At 34.9% G+C, this 24,009-nt stretch overlaps 3 protein-coding genes across 4 annotated transcripts; 2 read left to right on the forward strand and 1 right to left on the reverse strand.

Annotated features, from left to right (window-relative positions):
• The first annotated feature begins 1,144 nt into the window (after window positions 1–1,144).
• On the forward strand, window positions 1,145–19,982 carry LOC113240015 (protein C10). 2 transcript variants are annotated; one of them, XM_026477212.1, is made up of 4 exons: window positions 1,145–1,224; window positions 1,408–1,650; window positions 5,129–5,264; window positions 19,860–19,982. In XM_026477212.1, the coding sequence occupies exons 2-3, from the start codon at window positions 1,434–1,436 to the stop codon at window positions 5,260–5,262; spliced, it is 351 nt and encodes a 116-aa protein (XP_026332997.1). In that variant the 5' UTR covers window positions 1,145–1,224; window positions 1,408–1,433; the 3' UTR covers window positions 5,263–5,264; window positions 19,860–19,982. The 2 variants fall into 2 exon arrangements, with proteins under 2 accessions (XP_026332997.1, XP_026332995.1); XM_026477210.1 differs by lacking the exon at window positions 19,860–19,982 and adding an exon at window positions 6,768–6,979.
• LOC113240013 (beta-1,3-galactosyltransferase brn) lies at window positions 6,801–7,958 on the forward strand. The gene has a single exon (XM_026477208.1). It carries the CDS (start codon window positions 6,822–6,824, stop codon window positions 7,899–7,901), a length of 1,080 nt encoding a protein of 359 aa, XP_026332993.1. The 5' UTR covers window positions 6,801–6,821; the 3' UTR covers window positions 7,902–7,958.
• Window positions 12,606–24,009, reverse strand: LOC113240014 (probable low-specificity L-threonine aldolase 2). Its single transcript, XM_026477209.1, has 6 exons — window positions 23,935–24,009; window positions 23,106–23,272; window positions 19,741–19,961; window positions 19,447–19,583; window positions 15,086–15,234; window positions 12,606–13,066 (listed from the first exon to the last, which is right to left on the reverse strand). The coding sequence occupies exons 1-6, from the start codon at window positions 24,005–24,007 to the stop codon at window positions 12,875–12,877; spliced, it is 939 nt and encodes a 312-aa protein (XP_026332994.1). The 5' UTR covers window positions 24,008–24,009; the 3' UTR covers window positions 12,606–12,874.

The following is a 24,009-nucleotide window of genomic DNA, read 5'->3' on the forward strand; positions in this document are numbered from 1 at the left end:
ATTTTGATGCCTTTTCGTTTCATTTCAATACAACATCCACATCGTTAAGAGTCGGTGGTAGAGATGGGTAGGCAGTGGGTTGAAAATTGAAACCCAAACAACCCGTCCGGGTTTTAATCGGGGTTTTACTCAAAATGCCCGAATTTAATCTATTTCTGTCCAAAATCATGGGTAGAAACTAATACACGTCTTATTTAATACTTAATTTAGAATGTTTGAACATAGGTGGGTAGTAAAATCAATGAAAACGTTATGAATAATGAATCAAGCTCTATTTACATAGAAATGAAGTTAAAGTTATTTTTAAACAATCCTAAATAACACACCATAAACACGACGTAGTTTTTATCGAGGAAATAGTAACACAGCAGAAGTGACCATAACATTTCTTTTCACAAATATTTTATAAAGGCATTAGAAAATCAGTTCTCATATAAGTATTCTTTTTTGGTTGAAAACTAGACTAAAACTTGATTATTAAATGTAAATTTTTAAATTGACTTATTCTTGATTACTACCTAGCCCATTATGGGGTAAGTCTGGATGTCCGATGGTAAAAGGGCGGGTGGAATAAGCTGGTGGAGCTGCACGCTCACCGAAGTGTAATATAATAAGTATACTATTTACTTTTCATAGGTAATCATTCAGTTTTTATTACAAGATACTAACAACCTCGTAGGACTGTATTACGGATATCATAGTTTTTTCCATGACTATTCACAAAACCGTGCCGCTAAATAAAAACAAACTGTTAACTTGCCGATTTTTTTTTAATTGATATTGTAAGTAAAATTGTTATTTGCATGTTTAAGTTTACAGTTTGTACGTTGAATCCACAACAACACAAGTCCTATAGCCATAAATTTTATTTTTGTATTTGTACCAAAATAAAATCTGATAAATTAGTAAAAATCATGAAACCAAAGTTGTTTTTATGATGTTTTTAATATTTTACAAATAACCCTGTAATAATAGTTTTTGTTGTCGTGCGTGAGTGGTTTGTAATTCAGCTAATAACTCATTCGTTCTTTTATCTGTCGTGTCGTGTCGATGTTAAATGTTTTGTTCACTCATTCACTCGTTTCCTTTGTATGACACAGGAAATGAAATTCGCCGAATTTTAAATAAAATTTTACTCTGAATAACAGCCTAGTCATTACGATATAGGAACTTATGAATAACTACAGCGTGAACTTTTGTGTTACAGCAGCAGATAAGTCTGAAGTAAGTAGCGATTAATGGTCATCACTTGCCCTGCTTTCAAACGATAGTTGTCCTTTTTGAGTAAATTACAGAGTATTTTTAAATTCAGGGTTGATCTCTGCGCGTTCAATAAACTTTGCACTCTCATCACACGCTCTGCATCATAAAAGTTTGAACTTAATTCAACAAATGTAATTGTTATAGAAATTAAATGATTAAAATCAACTACCATGTCATCGCCACAACACGTAACAGTTGACCAAGTGCGGCAGATTTTAAGCGAAGTGATCGACTCACTGGAGTCTCCCGATTACGCGTCGAAACTGGACGAAGCGAAAGAAGCCGCTGGCAATGAGATGCTAAAGATGATGCAAATTGTATTTCCTATGGTTGTGCAGATTGAAATGGAAACTATTAAACGGCATGGGTTCAGCAATTCTAGAGAAGGTATGTGTTGTTTTAGCCCTAGTTAGTCTATCTGCGCAGAATTTACCTAGGTAGGTACCACTGTAGCCTAATTGCACTGCAGCACTATCATATTTTGGATTCAATGGAAAGCAGATCTAGTGTCAAACCAAGCCATTGAAGACTAGATCTTATATACCATAACCAGTAAGTAATTCATTTGCAACATTAAACAGACTAATAATACATAGTATTGCTAATGTCTTTAGTCAGCATTAACCATATTCCATTTGTTAGATGTCTGTCAGTTTTGCTGATTTGTTTAAACATTGAAAAACAACTAATTTATCACGTGTCCAAAAGACACATTGTATCCCATATGATTATATGAAATACTGTATACTCCCAGAACCACAGAGTTTTGTTTTAAATATACATAATAAATTTACCATTCATTAGAGACATTGTGAGTCTTTTGGACATGGACGAGTTAAATAAATTTACTATTCCGAAAACTTGTGCTATGTTCCAAAATTCTATAGAGCCAGTGTTTCTGGCCCTGCATCCTGCTTGCTGCCTGCATCCAGCCACTGCTGGCCACCTTTCACAGGTGGTGTCATCCATCTTGCCGCAGGGCATCCATTCCTACACTACATTTATTTAACTGCCACCACGGCTGAACGGCCACCATATCGGACTGCCACACAGATGTCCCAGGTTCAATTCCCGGGCCGGGAGAAATATTAGTATAGCCTACATTTATTTCTTCCTTAAGTTGAGGTGTAATTTGTGGTTGTCTATGTGTGTATCCATGGCACTCGCGACACAGGGATTCCCTAGTGCGGGGCTATGTTGAATGTGTGCGTTGTTGTTACTATTATTTTTTTTTATAATTGTCTTGATGTGATCATCACTTTAGAACTAGTCTGCCCTATTGGTAATCATCCCTCCTGCAGACGTGTTCCACTGACTGCGACTTAAGCTTACAGATTTTGCGAGCTATGCGAATCACTGTATTTTCTGACATATGAATTGTATTACGAATTCAGTCCATCAGAGAAACCCTACGCATAGCTCCCACCATCTCACACTGAACAACATTAAAGAACAATGGCAAAATCACAATTAAAAGAATTCATTTGTGTCTTCAAAGTCTTAATTGCAAGTTTGAATAAAATAAATTCATTAGGTTTTACAAACACACATCAGTCATTAGTGTTTCAAAGAACACAACTTGGGAGGATATTGCTCCAGTACCTGATAAGGTTGTGGTGTATATGGACGACAGGCATTTCCTGCCTTTTCATTTCCGTTTCCGCATTTGCATTTCCGGCCTTTGGCGTTCGTGATAATATTCTTGCGGCAGATGTTGGAAAAGTGAGTATTCATCGCGAACATTCGGAACTTTGCTAATAAAACTCAGCGCAAAGTAATTTAGGTGATATGCTTAATGATTATATCTAAAGGCTAGTTGTAATCTTCAGCTAAAGTGCTTTTACGGTTGTAGCTAAGACTGTGACCAAAGAAAATATTTTGCAAAAGTTATTTATAAAAATTTAATTATGATATGATTTCCTTCAGGAAAACATCTTGGAATTGTACTCTAAACGCTTATAACTAATATAAGAGTCAGTAATAACGGAAAAAGCACATTACAATTACTATCCTTGAGTAGAAGTACATGCGACATTATGAAAAGTATTTTGAAGTGATAACCAAGGCTTGAAGTAGACTGAAACAATTAGAGGCAACGGAAATGACTTTCTAATGCTCGTATTTAAACATTGTACAGTACTGATTGGTGTATTCAAATAGTTAAAAAGTAGTATATAGTAAATTTATAAAACACTATTTTTATTAAAATGATCACTAGTACTTAGAACAATTTTGTATCTGTATGTATATATTTCTTGTTTAATTGTTCTTGAAACGAAGCTGTACAGAATAAGCAATATACTGAACTAGAGATTATATGGTACAGAGCGTCAATACGTAAGCGCGACAATGTGAAACCGATAGCGGCGAGCGATTTAGTACGCGAGTTGCATCGAAGGTGTCTTGCATCGTCCTGCGCCAGCGCCGGTGAGAATCAATGGTTTCCACATATATCTTCCATAGCCAGCAGATTAAGCTCTGCTTATGCAGCAGTCTGTAGAATACGTGAGCTTACCGATGTTGCTAGTGCCAGACTAGTTTAGTTTAGTCCATTGTATAATGTCCGACGGGATTCTCATGTAAAGCGGCAGACATACAAACTATATTTGTGTTGCATAAACGAGCGATTCGTTCTGTGTACTGTTTATGTTCTCGGGTTTCTCTCAAAGAAAAGTTTAAGAAGACTGGTACCATGACTGGCATCACAGTATATTTACTCAAATATTTTGTATGGCCGTGACCTTAGAACTAAAGTCTAAATGGTACCACGATTTCGTTTCACTAAGGTAAACGATTCTTTTATGGGGAACTTGTATACGTTTTTACAATAAGATTCCAGAGAATGTATTAAGATTATAATTTCCTAAGTTTAAGTATTTTAATTGAAAAGTCATATTGTAGAATAGAAGAGTATGTGTTAGGTAAAGAAGTATGGAAAGATAACAAGAATCTAGATTCCACACAATTATGGCTCAAAGTGTATTCCATAGCATTTAACTTTATTTCAAAGAGCAATCCCTAGAGTTTCTTGATCGTTCTTCTCAGGGAGGTCAGCATAGTGAACGAGCAGTAGCTTAAAAATGATGTTTTCAAGTGCAAAAATTTTACCTGAAACAAAATTTGTTTAGGAATTTGAACTATATATTTTCGCATATTTTTCATAAATAGATGCATACAAATTTTGTCAACAATAATTTATATGGGAGTTTGCCATTGTCTTTTGTGAATGAGGCCAGTTGTTAACATACACAATTAATAGAAAGCACTGGTTAAATGCCTTAGTTTTTATTCACCATGGCATTGATGACATGAAACAGTAATAATATTACCATTAACTAAAACTCAGGAGCCTAGATCAACAGTACAACTGAACGATTTTCAGGCATTTCTTGTATTGATCTCCTTCGGTTGGGGCTTGGATGTTTACCAAGTAGATGCTGTGTGCCTATAAAAAGGCAGCATTGCCTAACAAAGTGCAAAGAAGTCTCATCCGTTTCATGGCAGAATCTAGTCTCCTCTCTCTTAACTTTTATCTGTGAGACATACACATACAAACACCGGATCTGTGCGGATTTCAGACAAAAGACTTACAAAGCTAACGGATATTACATATTTGCGACACTGAATCACCCCACAAGATAAGTTTTAATTATAAGTGGCATATCTTTGAATTGAATAAACATTAACCTTATCTTATATTTCAACACTTTAGTAGTCAATAGACTTCATGTTGACCATCTCGTTTTTACTACCAATTTTATCATCAGACCATTCTATTTTACACAATTGTTGACCTTAAGTTTTTCTGTACGATCATCTTTCTTGGTTATTTTTGTTATAATAAAGTACCCTGGCTATATTTTAGGCGTAGTCCAGTTCACCCAGATGGTGCGTGAGATGGAAAGCCTGGACTCGGAGGTGGCCCGTCTTCACAACCAGATTCGCAGCCACTACCTACCCCCTGTCTCAATCAGCTCTACCGTCGATACTTCACTGTAGAGGTAAGAATTTTACTTTTATGAGTTGTTATTACAATAACGAAAAACACTAACAAAAAGCTGTAAATTCGTTTCTGCAGTCCTTATCTCATTGTTACCATTATTCTCCCAGTTGGTTTATATGACAAAGGGCCATAAATCAAACCTCTCATTAGAACAAACTTAATAAATTATGGCACAAAAATGTTTTTACTCACATCAACTACACCTGGTTTTATGTAAATATATTTATTATTAATCAAATTAATTAAACTAATTTGTCATTTGGCCTCGTGAATCCCTGGTAGTCCTCGAGTGTATCCGTGAGGCACTGTGGAGTGACATATACATATTCCATTTCACAAAACTAATTTTATCACTGTCTGTTTTTCATTACGGTAGTCTACTGCATTTTTGCTGGATCTCGAACAGGTGTGGAGAAATAGGGAGATGCAGATCCTGTAACAGGCATTTAAAATTCTGTTAATTCCTAATCAAAATTTTTCCAAACATTCCCTTCATAAATTATAAATTTAACTGTCTACATGACCGATTGATTGCTATACTGGGCAGCCACGCAGGTCCCGGGTTCGATTCCCGAGTTGGGAGAAATATTTGTATGGTCTCGTAGGTTTGGATGTAATTTGTGGTTGTCTATTTGTGTCCTGCATTATTATTTCTCTAGTTGCTATGAGTATAAAATATTCCATATTATAATAAGTATTGTAAAATACTATCCTTCGCATTAAAATAGTACATAATATGATCAAACAATATAAACCAATACATCTTTGAAACTTGTTACATAACTTTATTTATTACATTTTCCACAATTCTTTACTTATTGAATTATTTCATAAAGCAGTATGTTCACTATACATTACTGCTATTTGTGTTTGTATAACATATAAATATAAACATATATTAGCTCACTTGGCTTTATAGACTTTACATGGTCGTTATCAAAAGTGGCTTCGTGTTCAGTTGCAATCTTAAGTAAAGTTAACAGATGATGTCACTTAACTTCAGAAACCTTTTTCATTCTTATTATTAATGTCATAGAGTCCTTGGTGAACTAGATGTTTGTAGGACATTTTCTTTGAACTATTTCTTATCAGATGATGGCATGCAAATATTTCAGTAGCTGATAAGCTTGCATCGCCTACATCGCTGGCGTTATAAAAAATACAATAGTTTATAATCTATTGCGTGAACAAATACGCGTAGAAGTGAACACGTTCTGTTTCATTTTATTAATATATATATTTTTTAATGTGGAGATATTCAATGCTCACAATGTCTTTTTTGGTAAGCGTACTTTCTGTACTGCGCGTATTTATAGAAACAGATTTCTTTATTTCCACTGATCCAAATTGAAACCAATGGGCTAAAACAATGTCTGTTGCTAGTTTAAACCCAATTTAATTCGCCACTTTAGAAGATAGATAGTTTGAAGTTCATTTTCCTAGCTCCTTTTCCATTTGTGTTTTATCAAAATTTTAATTCAAGATCATTTTTTACTTTCAGGTTTAAAAGTTACTTACACTTTAAAAGTATACACTAAACTATGAAGACAAAGCCATGTTTAGTGAAAATAGCAAAAGACTAAGTGATTACAAGAACATGTGGAGAAAAAAACAAAAATATATATTAAGTGCTCTAGTTGTAGTTGTTTTATGTAACTTTTTCGGTATAGGTGATTACTTATTCGCTAGGACTTTTGATGATTTTGATTATCCATTAAATGTGAAGTTGGAGCCGATCATAGAAGAAGTTTTGTCAGGTTCCGAGCCATCAGTGAAACCCATAAACTTTTACCCATATAGGTTTTTAACTAATTCTGGAAAATGTAATACCATAGAAAAACTAGACTTGTTCATTGTCATAAAATCAGCTATGAAAAACTTCTCCAAAAGAGACGCTATACGAAAGACATACGGACAGGATAATGTAGTTCCTGGTAGAATAGTGAAATCCCTGTTTTTCCTAGGTACAGATGGAAATCCAAAATCAGAAACACAAAAATCAATACAAAAGGAAATGGAACTATATAAAGATATTATACAAATAGGTTTTCGTGATAATTACTACAATAACACAATAAAAACAATGATGTCATTCCGTTGGGTGTATGAGCATTGTTCAACCGCTGATTTTTATTTATTCACCGATGATGACATGTATATATCTGTTAACAACGTTTTAAATTATGTTCAAGAACAAAGTGAAAAGTCGAGCAAGAAAGATACAGTAAAAGATAAGATAGACAAGGACAAACATATGTTAGTAGGATATGTATTTAAATCCACACCGCAAAGGTTTAAAACTAGTAAATGGTGGGTGTCATTAGATGAATACCCTTGGGACAGATGGCCACCATATGTAACAGCGGGAGCGTACATAGTTTCCAACCAATCGATGAAAGTTATATATGTAGGTAGTTTCTTTGTGAAACATTTTAGGTTTGATGATGTATACTTAGGTATTGTCGCTAAGAAGGTTGGCATTGTGCCTATACATTGTCCGGGAATTTATTTTTATAAGAAGCAGTATACTAGAGAAGGATATAAGGAGGTGATAGCATCTCATGGCTACGGAGATCATGATGAGTTGATCAAAGTTTGGAACGAGCAACAAGGTTTTAATAGTCTTGTAGGTTAAACTTTTCAGAATATTAATGGATTTTTTCTCGCATAAAGGTAACATTACAGTTATTGCTCCAAATTAATTAACTATATTAATATTGGGAAAAGTGGGGAGATATCAAGTTAAATACTTAAAAAATAAAAAGAAGAAATTGTTACTTATTCTATTTATTGAGTGAGTGCAATTTTAACCAAACTGGTTTGTTAATCTTTCGCATAGTATGGGTTAAAATATTTTTGCTAATCCAGGAAATCTTACTTTTTGTAATAAACGATGAATTACATTTCACACTCTCAATGGCGAAAGTGACTTAATTCATCCTTCGGGGGTTTCATACCACGGTATGAGTTTTTTTTGTTTTCCCGATATTTCGGAACGGTTACACGTTTCATGGGCACGGATTGACTGGCCATCTCAATTACTTGTACAAGTAATCGATATGAAAGTAGTTATCGACAATGAAAGACGACGGTAGACAGATAATTACCGCTCTTAAAGCGCCAGTCAACCCGGTACCATGAAGCGTGTAACCGTTCCGAAATATCGGGAAAACAAAAGAAACTCATACCGTGGTAAGAAACCTGTAATTAATGGTATTATCATTCATATTGAGAGTGCGATTTAAACTCGGCATTGTTCCTGTAGTGACATTGATGTAAAAAATCATTACTAACACCACAATTTCAGGGTTAATTAATCTCGAATAAAAAATTTAAATTTTCTAATCGAAATTCTGAGTACTACTGAACCACCTCTGTTTAGGTGTTTCATATTCCCAAGTGTTCTAAGCAACCGATTACTAGTTTAATATGTAAATAAGTTCCTGAGTCGGATTTTTAATTAAATAAGAGAACCAACTGACAGCTACTAATATCATCTCTGAAAATAATGTTGCTATATATATTGTATGTAAGGCAGGCACTGGTCGCTCACTATGGGCGTCATAAAAAGGCTTAAGGTCACACAAAGTGTTAATAGAAACGGCTCGACGAGATCGAATCAGAAATGTTGAATCGAAAGAATTGCAAAATTTAAGTAGCATTGGGCGGGGCACATAGCTCGCGGAACAGATTTAGCCAGTGGGGCCAGAGTACTCGAGTGACGACTGCGTATCAGAAGACGCTGAATGGGCAAGGTGCAAGGCAAGGTGGACCGATCTGGTGAAGGTTTCGGGAATTCGCTAGATGCCAGCAGCCCAAGACCGGTTGTTGTTGCGTTCTTAAGGGGAGGCCCATGTTCCACGGCTGAAATGATGATATTTATTGTAGTATAGAGTTAAAAGAATTGGAAAGGATGTGGGTTATATTTATAGGTATCTAATGAAGCAATAAACGTTTTTGAAGTAACTCCAATGCCATTCTTCCATGAGGGTTGCGTGTAATCTGTCAAAAAAAAGATTTTTCAGTTGTTAGTGACATCTATAACCGAAATCCACTGGTAAAATTCTGTGTAATAAATGCGTGTCTTACTTAACGTTGACGGGAATTGTATCGATGTAGTTATAACACTTAAAAAAAGAAGAATCTGCTAAAAACTATTTCTTTTACGCTTAGTCTCTATATACTTCTATCATTTTTCTATTATCAAAATCGGTTTTTTAAAATGAAAGCTGAAAAAACTCAATACAAAAATGTATAACAAACACATACAAGAATTTTGTTGTCCTGCTGACTCGACTTGTAGCTTAGTTGGCAGAGTGACGCTACGGTACAGCGTGGTCGCAAATCCTGTCAGATCGAAGGAATTTTTCTTCCTGTTCCATCTTTCTATTAATAATTATAACAAACTACTGGAGTTAGTTCACAAAAAAAAAATATCACGATGGTCGTAATAAAACAGTGAATTTCAATAAAAATCAATAATACATAGAAATGATAAAAAAATATATATTATATTTACCTCGGTGACCTGAGCGAGTAAACCGTTGCTTTAGGATCACTAACATCAGTTTACAAGGTATAATTAAAAATCCGACCTTAATAAGTCATAGATTTTAAAATTTTCATGTATATCTAGGTTAATGTAGGATTGGATACACTAGGTATTGTGTATTATTTATTTGTCGTAAAGACCGTACACAACGGTAAAGGGTCTAGGCTATATTGTGTTATTGATATCATAACATTTAGAACTGAGTTACTATTCCAAAGTTTATTAAAGTAAAAAATGATGTGACAAGTGTCACTAATAATTTACTTCAACTGTAACACTGATAATGTGGTCCTAATTGTCGGATTGTCTAGTATTTTAACTAATCTAGTTATTAGGTTTTCGCTATTGCTACACATTGGAAAGTAACAATTTTTTCGGATCTAAATCGCGTACCTATATATAAAATGGTGGTGGAGTAACAATGCACAAATTCGGGCAATATTGCCGCAATTTGTCGCGTTGCGCGATATGACCTTGAGTTGGCTAATCAGGAGCTGTCGTCGCGATATGCCCTTGCATTGATCAAACAGGAGCTGTCGTCGCAACTAGCCACCCTTGAAGGTGTAAATCCACCTTTAGACTTAAGTTTGTCACTATAAAGAAATGGACGATATTGGGAGTTGGGACCCGTCTTTAGAACTTAGGCTACGCTCTAGCATGGTAAAAATGTGCAATGAAAATTTTCATGTGAATAATAACCGCCGATGTATTTTAATAACCGGCAATCTATCTCACCACCGCTATTCATGTCTTTCAACCCTGACGTTGGCGAAATCGTCGCGCAAAACGACGGAGCCATAGGTAAAGTTGAAGTTGATAATTGTAGGAAAATGTTACTCTTCTGATGTGGCAACTAGCCACCCTTGAAGGGATTGAACTATATCTCCGTGAAAGCCGGAACCGAATGCAGGGGTTGTTCAAGGATTGTAATGTAAATGAAAGGCTGTAGGCACTTATCGCGTAACCTCGAGCGAGGGACGGATCCCTGGCTTAAGCAATTGATAAACTCACAATCAGGACCATGTTACAATATTCTAGGAGATGCTTTTTATTGGAATAAAGCGCTTTTATTTTTTGTTTGTATTAGTTATTTTGTCAAGTCATTAATAATGCTCTCTAGTTTTGTTTCTCGTTAGTGTTTTATTTAATTTTTCCTTAATAATTCCAGGTGATACAGTTAAGTGGAAATGGTTTAGTTTAAAAGATTATACTCACGTTAAAAAAATATTTGTATATTTTAGAAAAAAAAAAAATTGCTATACTCAACGATGAAATCGAGATCAAAAATGTAAACAAACAACTGTCACTATGAAAGTGACGTCTCATAAGTAATAAACATTTTCGTCGCGGTCGTTTTAATAAATCTTTATACAGACATACGTAACGTTAAGCTTGTTAATTTAATTTTTATTAAGGAACTTAATTTGTAATAATAAAACTATTTTATGTCATCGGCTTAAAAGCACACAACAGTGGCTGTCCCCGAAACATTGTCATTAGGATAAAAAATTTTGAGGTGACCCTTCACCTCAGTTTTAACAAAAATATTTTGTTTAGTATTTGTACACAATATAAGGACATGAGCACAGTTAAAAAAATCGTGCGTTTAGACCATTTTACATTTCTACGTTTTTTTTTATTATAATGGCAACACCTTTATTTACATTTTTGATCTCAAATTCCATTATCGAGTATAGTTCCAAATATTGTTTTACTCATTTGTAGAAATGAATTGTAAAGATTTTAGAATAAAAATGACTGATTTCTTTATATTCTTTCTAGATTACTATGGAAGCATGTAATTTTGTCTCATTATTTCTACATACAGGTAAATAGTAAATAAAACTTAACATTAAATGAACGTGTTTTATTTTGTAAATAGTCGCAATATAAAATAGTAACGCCATAGCACAAAGTGCTTGGCACTTGGAAGTAATTGTTACGGACACAACTTGTACGAATATAATTTTATTGTATGCATCTTATGCATTTACAAAATATAAAAAAACTTATCACTAATTTACAAATTATAATATTCATATTATTCGCATTTGATTTTAAAAACAAAATAAGGTAAACATAGAAAACACTTATAACAAAAACCCATTTTAAATCTCATTAATAAAGAAGACTTAACTTACTAAAACTAATAATGGTATAAATTACGCTGTCTAAAACGTCAAAGTGGAACAAAAATTTATTTATTCATAAAGCATTGGCTTCAGAGCCACCAGCTTAATGGTAACAAATAATCAAGAAACGCACTACGTATAATATACATAAACTAAAAATGTATTCGTGTAAAACATGTAACTATTAAAATCCGCCTGAAACAAAAAGGCAGGACGTGTTTTAAAGGATTTTTGGATTGGATACAAATTCTTTGAGCCAGGTCTTCATTTAATTTTCGGGATCCTCATGAAATATATTACACATATATTTTCTATTGTGTTTTTAATTTGTACTTAGAAAATTGCAAAAGGCGGAAAGTGTTAAATGCAATGTCGAGTTAATCTTGTGCCAACTCGATTTTATCATTATAAAACCTAAATTAAACATGGCAACCAGTTGGCGAATTTTATTTTAACATTTATAGATACAACACTAGACTGACAACTTAGGGTCGTATTCCAGAACTCTACTCAATGCTCAAGTCAGGATTTGAGCAGACTTGAGTATGATTTCAAGCACTGGAAATACGACCCTAATGGCAAGGACTTGAGTATGATTTCTAGTGCTTTGAATCATACTCAAGTCCTGACTTGAGCATTGAGTAGAGTTCTAGAAAACGACCGTTAGTCATTCGTGAAATTAGTGGCTGATAAAAAGGCTCTAGTTCTGTGAAGCGAAAACTATTTGAATAAAGACGCAGATCCTGTCAGATCAAAGGAATTTTTCATAACGAAGTAATTTCATAAATGTAGTAAAACATGATATTCGTTACAATCAATATTTAAGTTTTTAATGTTTTCATTGATAGAACCGATTAGTAAATGATATTGCTAACCCAGAAAAAAATCGTTACATTATGTAATTAGATATTTTGCTTGTTGTCCTTAAATTATTTGGTTTTTCTTTGCTGCTTGTTTGTTTTTGTCTAACTCCTTGAAAACGTACGTGATCTTCATAATGGCAAGCCAGAGATCCTCGTCAGTAATGTCGTGGTGCAAAATGAATCTAAGCGTTTTGTCATTAAAATGGGTACCTCTCACAATCACACCATCGTTGTTTTCCGTTTTGCAATCGTTCTGGAAGGAAATATTATGAACAAATTATTTACCATGTTACGCAATTTTAAATAGATAATTTTTACTTATAAATGTAATATTGATTTTAAAGTTCAAGTTTATATGCGTAGAAACGAAAGTGTGTATTTTAAATTGAGGCTATCAACGCAAAAGTGGCATAACCCACATACATTTAGCTTTTACATTATTGCTTTAAATGATAATTAAGTACATAATTATTTTATATTTTTATGGTGTTACGTAAAGTAATATTGTAGAAAAAAAGTGAATGTGGGTTACACCACTTTTGTGCTTATAAACTCAATTATCCCTCTTCTAACTGTGATAACTACAGTGGCGAGGCGTCCATATAACTCAATTTCCACCGGCTTGCCTAAAATTTTCCACGTATTATCAAATACTACATTTTGTGCTAAATTTTAACTGTATAATAAATTAACTAGTGAAATGAAGTGTACTAGTACCTACCTTGTGTGCTAATAAGTTGAGTTTGAGGATCGTATTCCAGAACTCTACTCAATGCTCAAGTCAGGACTTGAGTATGATTTCAAACAGTGGAAATCATACTCGAGTCCTTGCCATTACGGTCGTATACTCAAGTCCTGACTTGAGCATTGAGTAGAGTTCTGGAATACGACCCTTAAGTGTCGCCGAGGCGCCACTTATTCTTAAGGAGATGTTGTTTGTTTTGCTCCGGGTTTACTAACAACTATGTTCACACCTCGCCACTAATATAACTATAACTACACATATCCGCACACTTAGCGGAAAGCTCAAAATAATGCAGGGTCATTCAAACTGGACGGTTATTATCCTTTATTTATTTGACGCCTATTTTGTAAATAAATAATTAGTCAGTAGTGCAATAATAGTGTCGAATGGGAAAAGCGCTAAACGCCCAATGTATTTATCTACATTAAAATGTACTAAAATAACGTTTTGTATGAAAAAATTCAACCGAGATTTTTTAACCTCCTAAGGCCTCATGCACATAACATGCGAAGTGATTCAGATTATTTCTATGATGATGTAAGCACCCAGCGTACATTATAATGAAAATATTGCATTCAAAAGCGCAACATTTTTTACATATTGTAGTTTTTTGTCTACATTTTAGGTTAGGTTCTTCAAAAACTGTTATTTCATTTCTATTTAATATTGGAGATTTCTTATAAAATTGAAGAATGTATCTTGATTCATTTTCTGGTATGTGCACTATTGCATATACCAGAAACAAAAGACAAAATCTATATTTTATCATATACCTCAAATGTTGTACATGCACATACATACATTCCTATCCGTGTTTCCCGAAAAGTAAAATTTGGGGTTATTCAACGGTAGAGTGAATAGGCATTTTTTAGGCAAACGCGTTCCATCATCGGTCACATCGTCGCTTAATATCGGGTGAGATTGTGGCCAAGCGTGTGTCTATTATATAATATTAAAAAACGTACAATTGTTATGTTTGTGGAGAAAATAATCATATTAATATTATTTTTAAACTTGATAAGACTTGTTAAATTTATTATTATTATACTATATGACTTGGTTTTTGTAACCGATTGGACAGTGTGAGTATAGTATATAAATTATTGCATGAATACATGACTACATAAGAATTTAAAAACTTTATATGCTACAAATTTAATCACTTCAAGGTGATTAAAATGCATTCTTGCAACGCCTTTAAAAACTGTTTATCACAAAGAAATTCAATATCATTTCAAATGTCTTGTTTCGTTTGATTGTTTGGAGATATGGAGTGTCGTGGAGAATGCTAGGGATTCACTATCACCTAGGGACTTTTAGATGAAGGCGATTGGAAGCCGCTGAGTTAAAAATATGAAAATAGCTAGGCGTACACGAAAGGACCCTGTGCGTTGTACCTTCCTTTCCTGTGCGTCTGGTGCACGATTCCCTTGCCAAATCCTTTCACCACGATGACAAACATGCCATGCCATGTCATACCATCGATACCATAACAAATAGAATAGGTACAAAAAGGTGTCACCGTACCATTGTTTCACTCTGACAAACTTCCATCAGTCTCTGCAGCACTACTTCGGATGTCAACGGGCTGTTCTCGGATATCCTGACCAGCACAATGTTGGTATGTAGGTTTTCCACGTCCACGGCGAATGAGTCGAGGAACAGGCCCTCGATTACTGCGGAGCAATTGGTAATTTTATGTTAGATATTTAATTGTTTATATTAACTTCCAAAATAAAATTGCAGTACTAAATGACTGAAGGTATTCAAAGCATATTGTTAAATTATTGAAGTATTATTCTTATATTTTTAATATATACAACTACTTTTGTGGTCGAACGGCTACCATACTGGTCTACCACGCAGAGGGTTCGATTCCCGGGCCGGGAGAAGTACTTGTATGGCTTACATTTATTTCTCGTGAATTTGGGTGTAGGGTGTAATTTATGGTTGTCTCTATGCGTGTCCATGGCACCCGCGACTCAGGGTTTCCCTAGTGTACAAATATATTATATGTGTAATCGATACTACGTACATTGTAAAAACGTCTTCAAAGGGTACTTCTGGAAGTCTGGCTTATTAAATTGATTCCACTTCCACTGGCCACTTTTTTTAAACTAGTTCCAATTAAAGTAAGTAGTTCCAACGACACATGAGAATAATTTAAGCGAGAAACATAAATTTCGAATTGTTACAGATTGTAAATAAATGAATCCAAAGATACTTTGATAATGAAACCTTCATGGTTAAGGTTAATCAGTAATGCAAAGTTTTTATTAATCTAATATGAGTCAATCATTGACTTACAAATAAATGGACGACGGGTCTAATACAAAAACCACGAAAAAAATGTCCCAAGTCAACCTATTCGAAATTTAAATTGTAATATCATCGCAGTATCGCGCTGTCAGTCGAACAAATGAAGACTAAAGCGGAGTTTGGCGCTCAGTATACGGTTTTAGCGCCTTACAAGTGCGGACACTTTTTAGCGCGGACCCGACGTCCATATAACTGTAAGTCAATGGAGTCAATAATCTTTTTACCGACAATCGGCTGACCCTATATTCATACGATATAATTTGCTATCTTAAGCATTTAAGTACTTCTCCTTCATGTTCCATAGATTTTTTCCATTCTAGATATTCTTTAATGCATACATATACATACATGGTGTTACAAAGTTTTTTTTAAATAGGTAGGTATGTTCTCACTTGACATTTAAAACAACTCCATCGACTTTTTATTGAAATAACAGTAGTTTTTTTTTACCAAATGGCATTAGACCTCTTTGTGCCAATGTCATAACAGTAGGTTTTTTGGCATTAGAACACTTTGTACCGATGTTAGAAGAGTTGGTTTTTTTACTAAATGCGGCAATGTCATAAGAATACATTTTTTTACTAAAAGCATTGACTTACAAATAAATGGACGACGGGTCTAATACAAAAACCACGAAAAAAATGTCCCAAGTCAACCTATTCGAAATTTAAATTGTAATGTCATCGCAGTATCGCGCTGTCAGTAGAACAAATGAAGACTATAGCGGAGTTTGGCGCTCTGTATACGATTTTAGCGCCTTACAAGTGCGGACACTTTTTAGCGCGGACCCGACGTCCATATAATTGTAAGTCAATGACTAAAAGGGACTAAAATACTGCCGATGCCATGACAGCACTTCTTTTAATAAATGACACTATAAAACTATGCCAACTGTTATGACAGTAATTTTTTTTATTAAATTGCATTAGACTACTTTGTGCCAACGTCACAGTAGATTTTAAAACAAAGAAACGTTCATTTGAAGTCCAAATACTGGTATAATTAGACGGTATGAAAGTTTTCTTTATTTACTTTATAAGTACAATAGATGTTTTGTATAAAGCAAATAAAGAGAACTTTTCATACAAACTGATAACACCAATATTTTTACTTCCAATAAATAAAGATTGCAATAAAAGTAACTTTTAGAATAAAGAAACATTTACATCGCTACACATAAATGTTTCTTTATTCCTAAGTTACTTTTCAATATCCGTCAGTCTTGAGGAACATAAATAGCTATATGATGACAAGGAAACAATGTCAATTTCGAGAGTAGGTTTTTGAACGAGTGTGGAATATTAGACCACATCACTAACAACCCGTTATACGTCGCTCTGCTGGGCAAGGGTCTCCTCTAGGGTGATTGTTAAGGCCACGGAAGAAAAAACAATGAAAGTACCTTAAGCCTCAATTACTGTCAGAACCGTTGTCGCCAAAACTCGTACTATTTATAATTTAAATACTATGAAATCTTGTTAATTATTGGTCCTTTTGTTTGTATTTTGTTAAGCTTTAACAAGTTCTGGACTATTAATATAATTTAAACTTTACACTGTTGACATATCGTTCAAAGTTCAATACCTATTATTGATAGTTACGTTTTTATTTTTTTAACACCAATTAACGTTCTACAAAAAAGGCTAACCATATTGTTATTGTTGTAGTATAAAGTTTACTTTCATGAAACAAAAATATTAAAAAAAAAACATCTTAAAATAATAAAATAAAAAATTTATTTAAATTAAATTAAATAAGACTTAACGCGATGGTGTGAAACACCACCATAATTAATATTACAAATGCAAATATAATTTTTGTACTCCTTAAGAGGGAGCAGAGGAAAAATTCCTAATCTTCGATTTGATTGTAGAGGGGTATATCCACTTTAAAGTTAAAAATAAAATATTGTATGAGTAACTTCACGATATATTCAAGCATAGACATTAATCAGAAGCATTAAACAATAAAGTTTCCTCGATAAATAAAAATCACGTAATGACCTCTAATTTTCACATTTTTTCGATTCATCCTCGAAATGCTACAGGTTATTAGGACAAGTTAGATAATTAATTATATTTATGCATGATCGAGAACTGTCACTAAGGATTTTTTTAAATAAGGGATAAAGGATAAATAATTTTAGGTTTTAGAGTTATTCCGCTAAAACGAATTTGGTACTTTTAATGCGCAAAATTCAACACCTCCTGTCGCATGTCACGCGCACTTCATACATATATTTGTCTCACAAATGTGGGCGGAGCCAACGTCAAGACTTTTTTGGCATGAGAGCTCTTAATAGCAAAAACTTTCGAGGTATTGCACGATCATAACATACAAAGCGAATATGGCGGACTGAGCTCAAGGGAACTACACGTGCTGTTAGCGCATGTGCTACGCCAACTAAGCATTTCTACTGTATTTATTGTTCTGTGGTTTAGGCCACAGACCGCCACACTGCTCCAATGTGGGTTGGCGACTTCATACATTTTGCAAGGCTTGTTAACCTTCTTTGACATGTTAGCGAAATGTATTGCTATGCCTGGTAGTAAACGACACGCCTGTTCATAACAGCCCCATATCATTCTACATTAATTTTGATTATAGTGACCTTCCCTACCGACCCTTAGGGTATAAGAGAAGCGTACTATAACCTGTGCGTGCACAGGAACCTTCTAAGTTCAAATCCTGATCCCAGATCAGCCAGTGTACAGGGTTGTCACTGACTTCATCTGGTTCTCAAGAGGCTAGCGCCTCGGGTGAGTCTGTCCACTGTCCATAACAGTTGTATTGCCACTCAGAGCTTTAAATCGTACAGAGAATACGTAAAACAGTGCTTTTCTTCACTTTTTGTGGGAAAATGCTTCATTTTATAATGAAAATGATCAAATCGTTAGTTTGGCCCTTATACTTAGGACCCATCGATATAGTCGGTTCGATTCCCAGATGAGGCGAGCAACAGTTTAAGTCTTTGAATGCAGCAGTATTACTTACTTTTAAAAATAAAATGTGTTTATGAAGCAAAATATCGTATTTACAATACTTTCCCTTAGTGTACCATATCCGTGAGATATGGTACACTAAGGGAAAGTATTGTAATTAGGGATGGGCTAGCGGCCGCGTTTTAACCCAGCGCTTTGTTAACGGTTAAAACCCATAACTCCAGCATTCGAGGGCAAAAACTATTTACAAGAAAAATGTTGTACAATGTCGCTTTTCTATTGAATCGATTCGCTTGAAAATCGCATTAAAATTAATCTATACAAAAACTTGTTATCGTATACACTTCATTACGTTAAGCATGGATTTTTTCCTGGTAATAGATTTATTTATTTGAGTGGTAGCAAATGAGAGTCGACAGGATTGCAAGGAGGAAGACGCAGGATCGAGTGGAGTCGCCTATTTTTCATCTAAAAAAGATTTTTAACATTGAAATTTGTAATAAGTATGGAATTATACGAAAATCCTTATTCGCTTTTTTCACCCACAATTGTGGGCAGAATTGGGTTAAAACCCACTGCCCATGTCTGCATGGATATAAAATATTAAAGACTGTGGTGGATGTTTACCTTTGGCGAGCCTAAACGCGCGCTTGTGATCGAACCCCAACAGCGGCACGATTTCGTCGAGGGCCACGAGAGCCGGTGCGGCCAGCACGCCGACCTGCCGCATGGCGCCGCCTAGCATTCGGCGCAAGCGACGCGCTCTGGAAAGTAATTAATCTGTTTACGTACACAGTGTTACCGAAAATTAAATACAAATGGTTTATATAACTAACTGCCTCCGTCAATATTATAAAAAATAAAAAAGCGAGTCCAGTCGGGTCGCAGAATTATTTGTGTTATTAGTATTAATATACTCACTGTTCTATAAAATGATAAGATCCCGCTAAGGCCGAACCGGCCGGCGCGCACAATCCTTTACTAAAACATACTGAGACACTAGCGCAGTGCTTGACTACATTGCTAGGTTTCTCTCCTAGGTATTCGCAAGCGTTGAAGAGGCGAGCTCCGTCCATATGAATCGGGATGGAGTGTTTCTTGCACAAGTCTGCGAGCTCGTCCAGCCACGTCATTGGTAAGACCTGGAAACAAATACTGAATAGAAACAGATTTACTATTTCATATTCACATTACATTTGAATCAGAAAAATTTATCAAATAGCCACGTTTATGAATACTGCCGGCCATTCTTTTATTTTCTTTTGGATTAGCGCCATCTGCCCATATTAGTTTTGTGAGACATATCTGCTGATACGCAGAAAAAAAATTTAGCTCTGATCTATATTTGAATAATATTACAAGGAAAACTTGACTTTATACATCGAGTTCTTCGGTTTTAACGATTGTTACACATAGGAAATGAGACTATTTTTCCGGATTTGAATCGCGTATACCATCAACCGTGACTATGGGACCTGTAAAGAATTCGAAACGTCGGTTTGTTTGAAAAAACAAATATACGTGATTTAAATAGGTACCAGTTACAAGTAAGCAATTTAAAATTGCTTACTTGTACTTAGTTTAGGTATCACCTAGATTATCTTGCACTATTAACCTTAATTAAAGTTACGTACAATAATATCACTGTTTGCGATAGTCTGGCGCATATATGTAAATAAAAGGTTATTTAATAAGATTCATGTATTTAGGTTAAATTATTATACAGAATAAATTTATCTTTATCTTTAAATCCGGAAAAATTGTTTCATTGCCTATGACTTCTTTATATTTCATATTAAAGAGGAATTAATTCATATCCACGGCCATTAACATTATATGTATAAACTACTTTCAAGCTATATAGATTTTAAGGCTTTCGTGTTATACACTAATATCAGGCTTCTTACTACGGTGTGACGGTGTGACCTCCTTATACCGTCATCCCACCTTTTTGTATCGCCTCTCTCCATTCGTAGCGTATCGTTTTTTCTTCTTCTACTCACATTTAAATTTAAAATTGTTCCATTTTACCTCGCATTCTGATTTTGATTCTTTCCATCGTCACTCTCTGCGCGACCGCGGTAGCGAACATACCATTATTTATCTTTTTGAATCGTTTACTAGCTATATTTATACAGTTTACATTTTAAAGAGTATATTTGTTAAAACCGATTAAATATCTATAAACTGGACTTTCAACGTTTGAATTACTAAATAAGACGTTGGAGGCTGCGAGGCTGCGAAGGCTATTACCTACTGCTATCCAGGCTACACACCATTACAATCCACCTGAAGGCCCCCAGCATCAGCAGCACCTCCACAACGGTATGAATTCTTTGACCATGGAGCGTGCCACCGTTCCGAAATATCAGGAAAATAAAAAGAAGTCATACCGTGGTAAGAAACCTGAAATTAGTGGTAATCATTAACTTTCAAGCTATTGTGAGCGCAATCTAGGTAAAGCCATTTAAAAAGCCGGACAGCGTTTTGTTTACATTTTGCTTTGATTAGGAATGTGATGGAATAAAGTTTGGTAATGTGGTCCCCTTTCTACCTTATTCACATTAATAGAATTGAAGTCGTGCAGAAGCGTTTTCTCCGATACGTAAGTTCCAAATTCGGCATGTGACGTAAGCTTCTCACTTATGAGGAAAGGTTGGAGCATTTCAGTCTCTGGACGCTGTAGTCACGGCGTGTCCTTAATGATCTGGTTGTCATGTATAAAATAATAAAAACGAAGGACGTATGCGAATTGTCAAGCCACTTCTCTTTGAGTGTTGGAAGTAAACACACACAGTCTGTTTTCATGTTCCGTGTTATACTAATAACGTTACCTACAACGACCCTCTGTTCCGTATATGTCGAGTCTACAATAAAATCAACAAGGACATGAGTTTGGACATATCGCACAGTTAATACAGTAGTGTATTAACTCAAAAAGTGTATTTTCTCAGAATCGACGAAAAACGAATTACTCGCTTCCCGTGAAATATGATTAAAATGTATGTGTAGGTTTTAGTATATTACAGACCATTTCCTATTTGCCAAATATATTTAAAAATAAAAGAGAAAAAATAACGTCCTATTTTTGAATAAGGACTATTTTGGCCAGAACTAGCTCACACAAAGCGTGTCTCATTTCGAGTTAAGTAGATGTCTTTTAGTTGTTTTTTACAATATTCTAACTACGGTTTTATTGACGTGTAGAGAATCAAATTTTACGTTCAATAATGGTATAATCTTGAATTTCACATATTTTGAGTTATAACACTATTGTAATAGCAGTGCGATATGTTCTCAAAGTTATTTCGTGTTTTAAAAATGTTGCAATATTAATATAATGTAAGCTTATTGTTTTGTACATTTTTAAGTAGTGACCGTTACTTCGTTACATTCGTAATTTGGTTGTTTTGTTCGTATCAGCAAGTAACTTATTACAATTTAATCTTATCATGTATTTCTCTTCTCTCTCTTATCATGTATTTTTGTATTGTCATTGTTTAATCTTTTTTTCTGCCGTGTTGAATAATGTGATAATGCTCTGCGCACATGCAATGCAGATTGAATACGGAATGCAGATTTATTTACGGTTTTCCATGCATTACGTTTAGCAGTATCGCTTTGTATTCTGTAGTTGTGGCAATCAGTGATGCCAGATTAGGCGATTTTTCGCCGATTAGGCTACTTTGAGGGGTTGTGCGGCGACTAAAAAAGTGATCGGCGACTCGGCGACATTTATGCTATGTTCGAAACATGAAAAGGCGTCTTTAGGCTACTTAATAAAACGTCTGGGGAATTACAAACTTGATTGGGGATTTTGTGGGGAATGGAGTTGTAAAACTACTCACTTGGGGGTTTGAATATTTCTACGTGTGGGGAATTGGAGAAATAAGAGAGTTCATATTCCCCAATTTCCGGCAGCAAGCAGAATTTTAGAATTGTTTCCTTGATTTTTAGAGATTTTATGGCTTGGGCGAATATCGGCTACTTACCACACATAAATTGGCGAATTAACTTCGCAAAAGTCTGGCAACACTGGTGTCAATAAATAAATAAATAACACAGAATTTTGAACTTTCTCAGAATAACGATCTGTAATATAGAGATCGCAGTCCCCTGGAGTTATTGGTCCAAGGTAATGGTGCAATAAGGAAGTCACACTAAAATGTTTTGAATCACAATGCTCACTGGTTTTAAAGGACAAGTTTGTTTAACATTTCCCACTTAACTACTCAGAACCATATGGTCGGTTACGGTTAGGTATCATGCCCTAGCATCGACTGTACCTTTCCACCACAGTAATTATGGGTATTTTCAACAGCAACCAAGTTGGTGACAGGCTCGTGAATATCAAATCCTCGGATGCGGCTCTCCATCTCTTTAAGGTCAAATGTGCCATCTGGTTTATTCCGCAGAGTCGATAATAGGACACCTCCCAGATGTGCTGCTCCACCTAAGATAACACTTTTTAATGAATACTTACAATATTTAAATACGTCATCTAAAATGAATATGTCGACCCCTCAGACGTAAAGTATCGTATGTCGAAATTGCCAAGTTTACAGGGAAGCGTTTTAAAGTTCTGAATTCACTGAAACGAACATAACACGTGTCTTTAGCATTTCTCAGTTTTATTCGGCAAAGCTCATTACTCACATAGAGTATTATAAAATCCTAGATACCGATTAGATGATCTATGGTGATCACTCTTTCATTGAATTCAGAACTTTAAAACGCTCCCCTGTAAACTTGGCAATTTCGACATACGATACTTTAAGTAGGAGGGGTCGATGTATTTTAATATTTGAAAACAATAAATCATTGCAATAGTCCATATAACGCCCCAAATTGTTTCTGAAATGTTAGATGCCAGGCCGGCAAAATGATAGTGACGGAGTGAAGATATTTGTGTTTTCCATCCGTTACTCTCATCTCTGGACTGTATTCGCACTTTCCATCAGGCGCGGTGCAGTCATTTTGCCGAGTCACAATAATAAAAAAAAAAAAAAAAGATGCCACTGCTGTGCACGGGTCTCCGTTAAGGAAAGGGTTGAGGACTTCATATATTTTCAGCACCAGATACCTGTTTGTTTAATAATAATAAAACTTTCTCACCTTGTTCATACTTAAATATATGTGAACAATCTCCAAGTAGAGCTTCTGAACCTCTTTTGTTGCAATGCACCATAA

This window comes from Hyposmocoma kahamanoa, unplaced genomic scaffold (assembly GCF_003589595.1).
Source record: "Hyposmocoma kahamanoa isolate Upper Pololo Valley unplaced genomic scaffold, ASM358959v1 119, whole genome shotgun sequence".
Taxonomy (NCBI): domain Eukaryota; kingdom Metazoa; phylum Arthropoda; class Insecta; order Lepidoptera; family Cosmopterigidae; genus Hyposmocoma; species Hyposmocoma kahamanoa.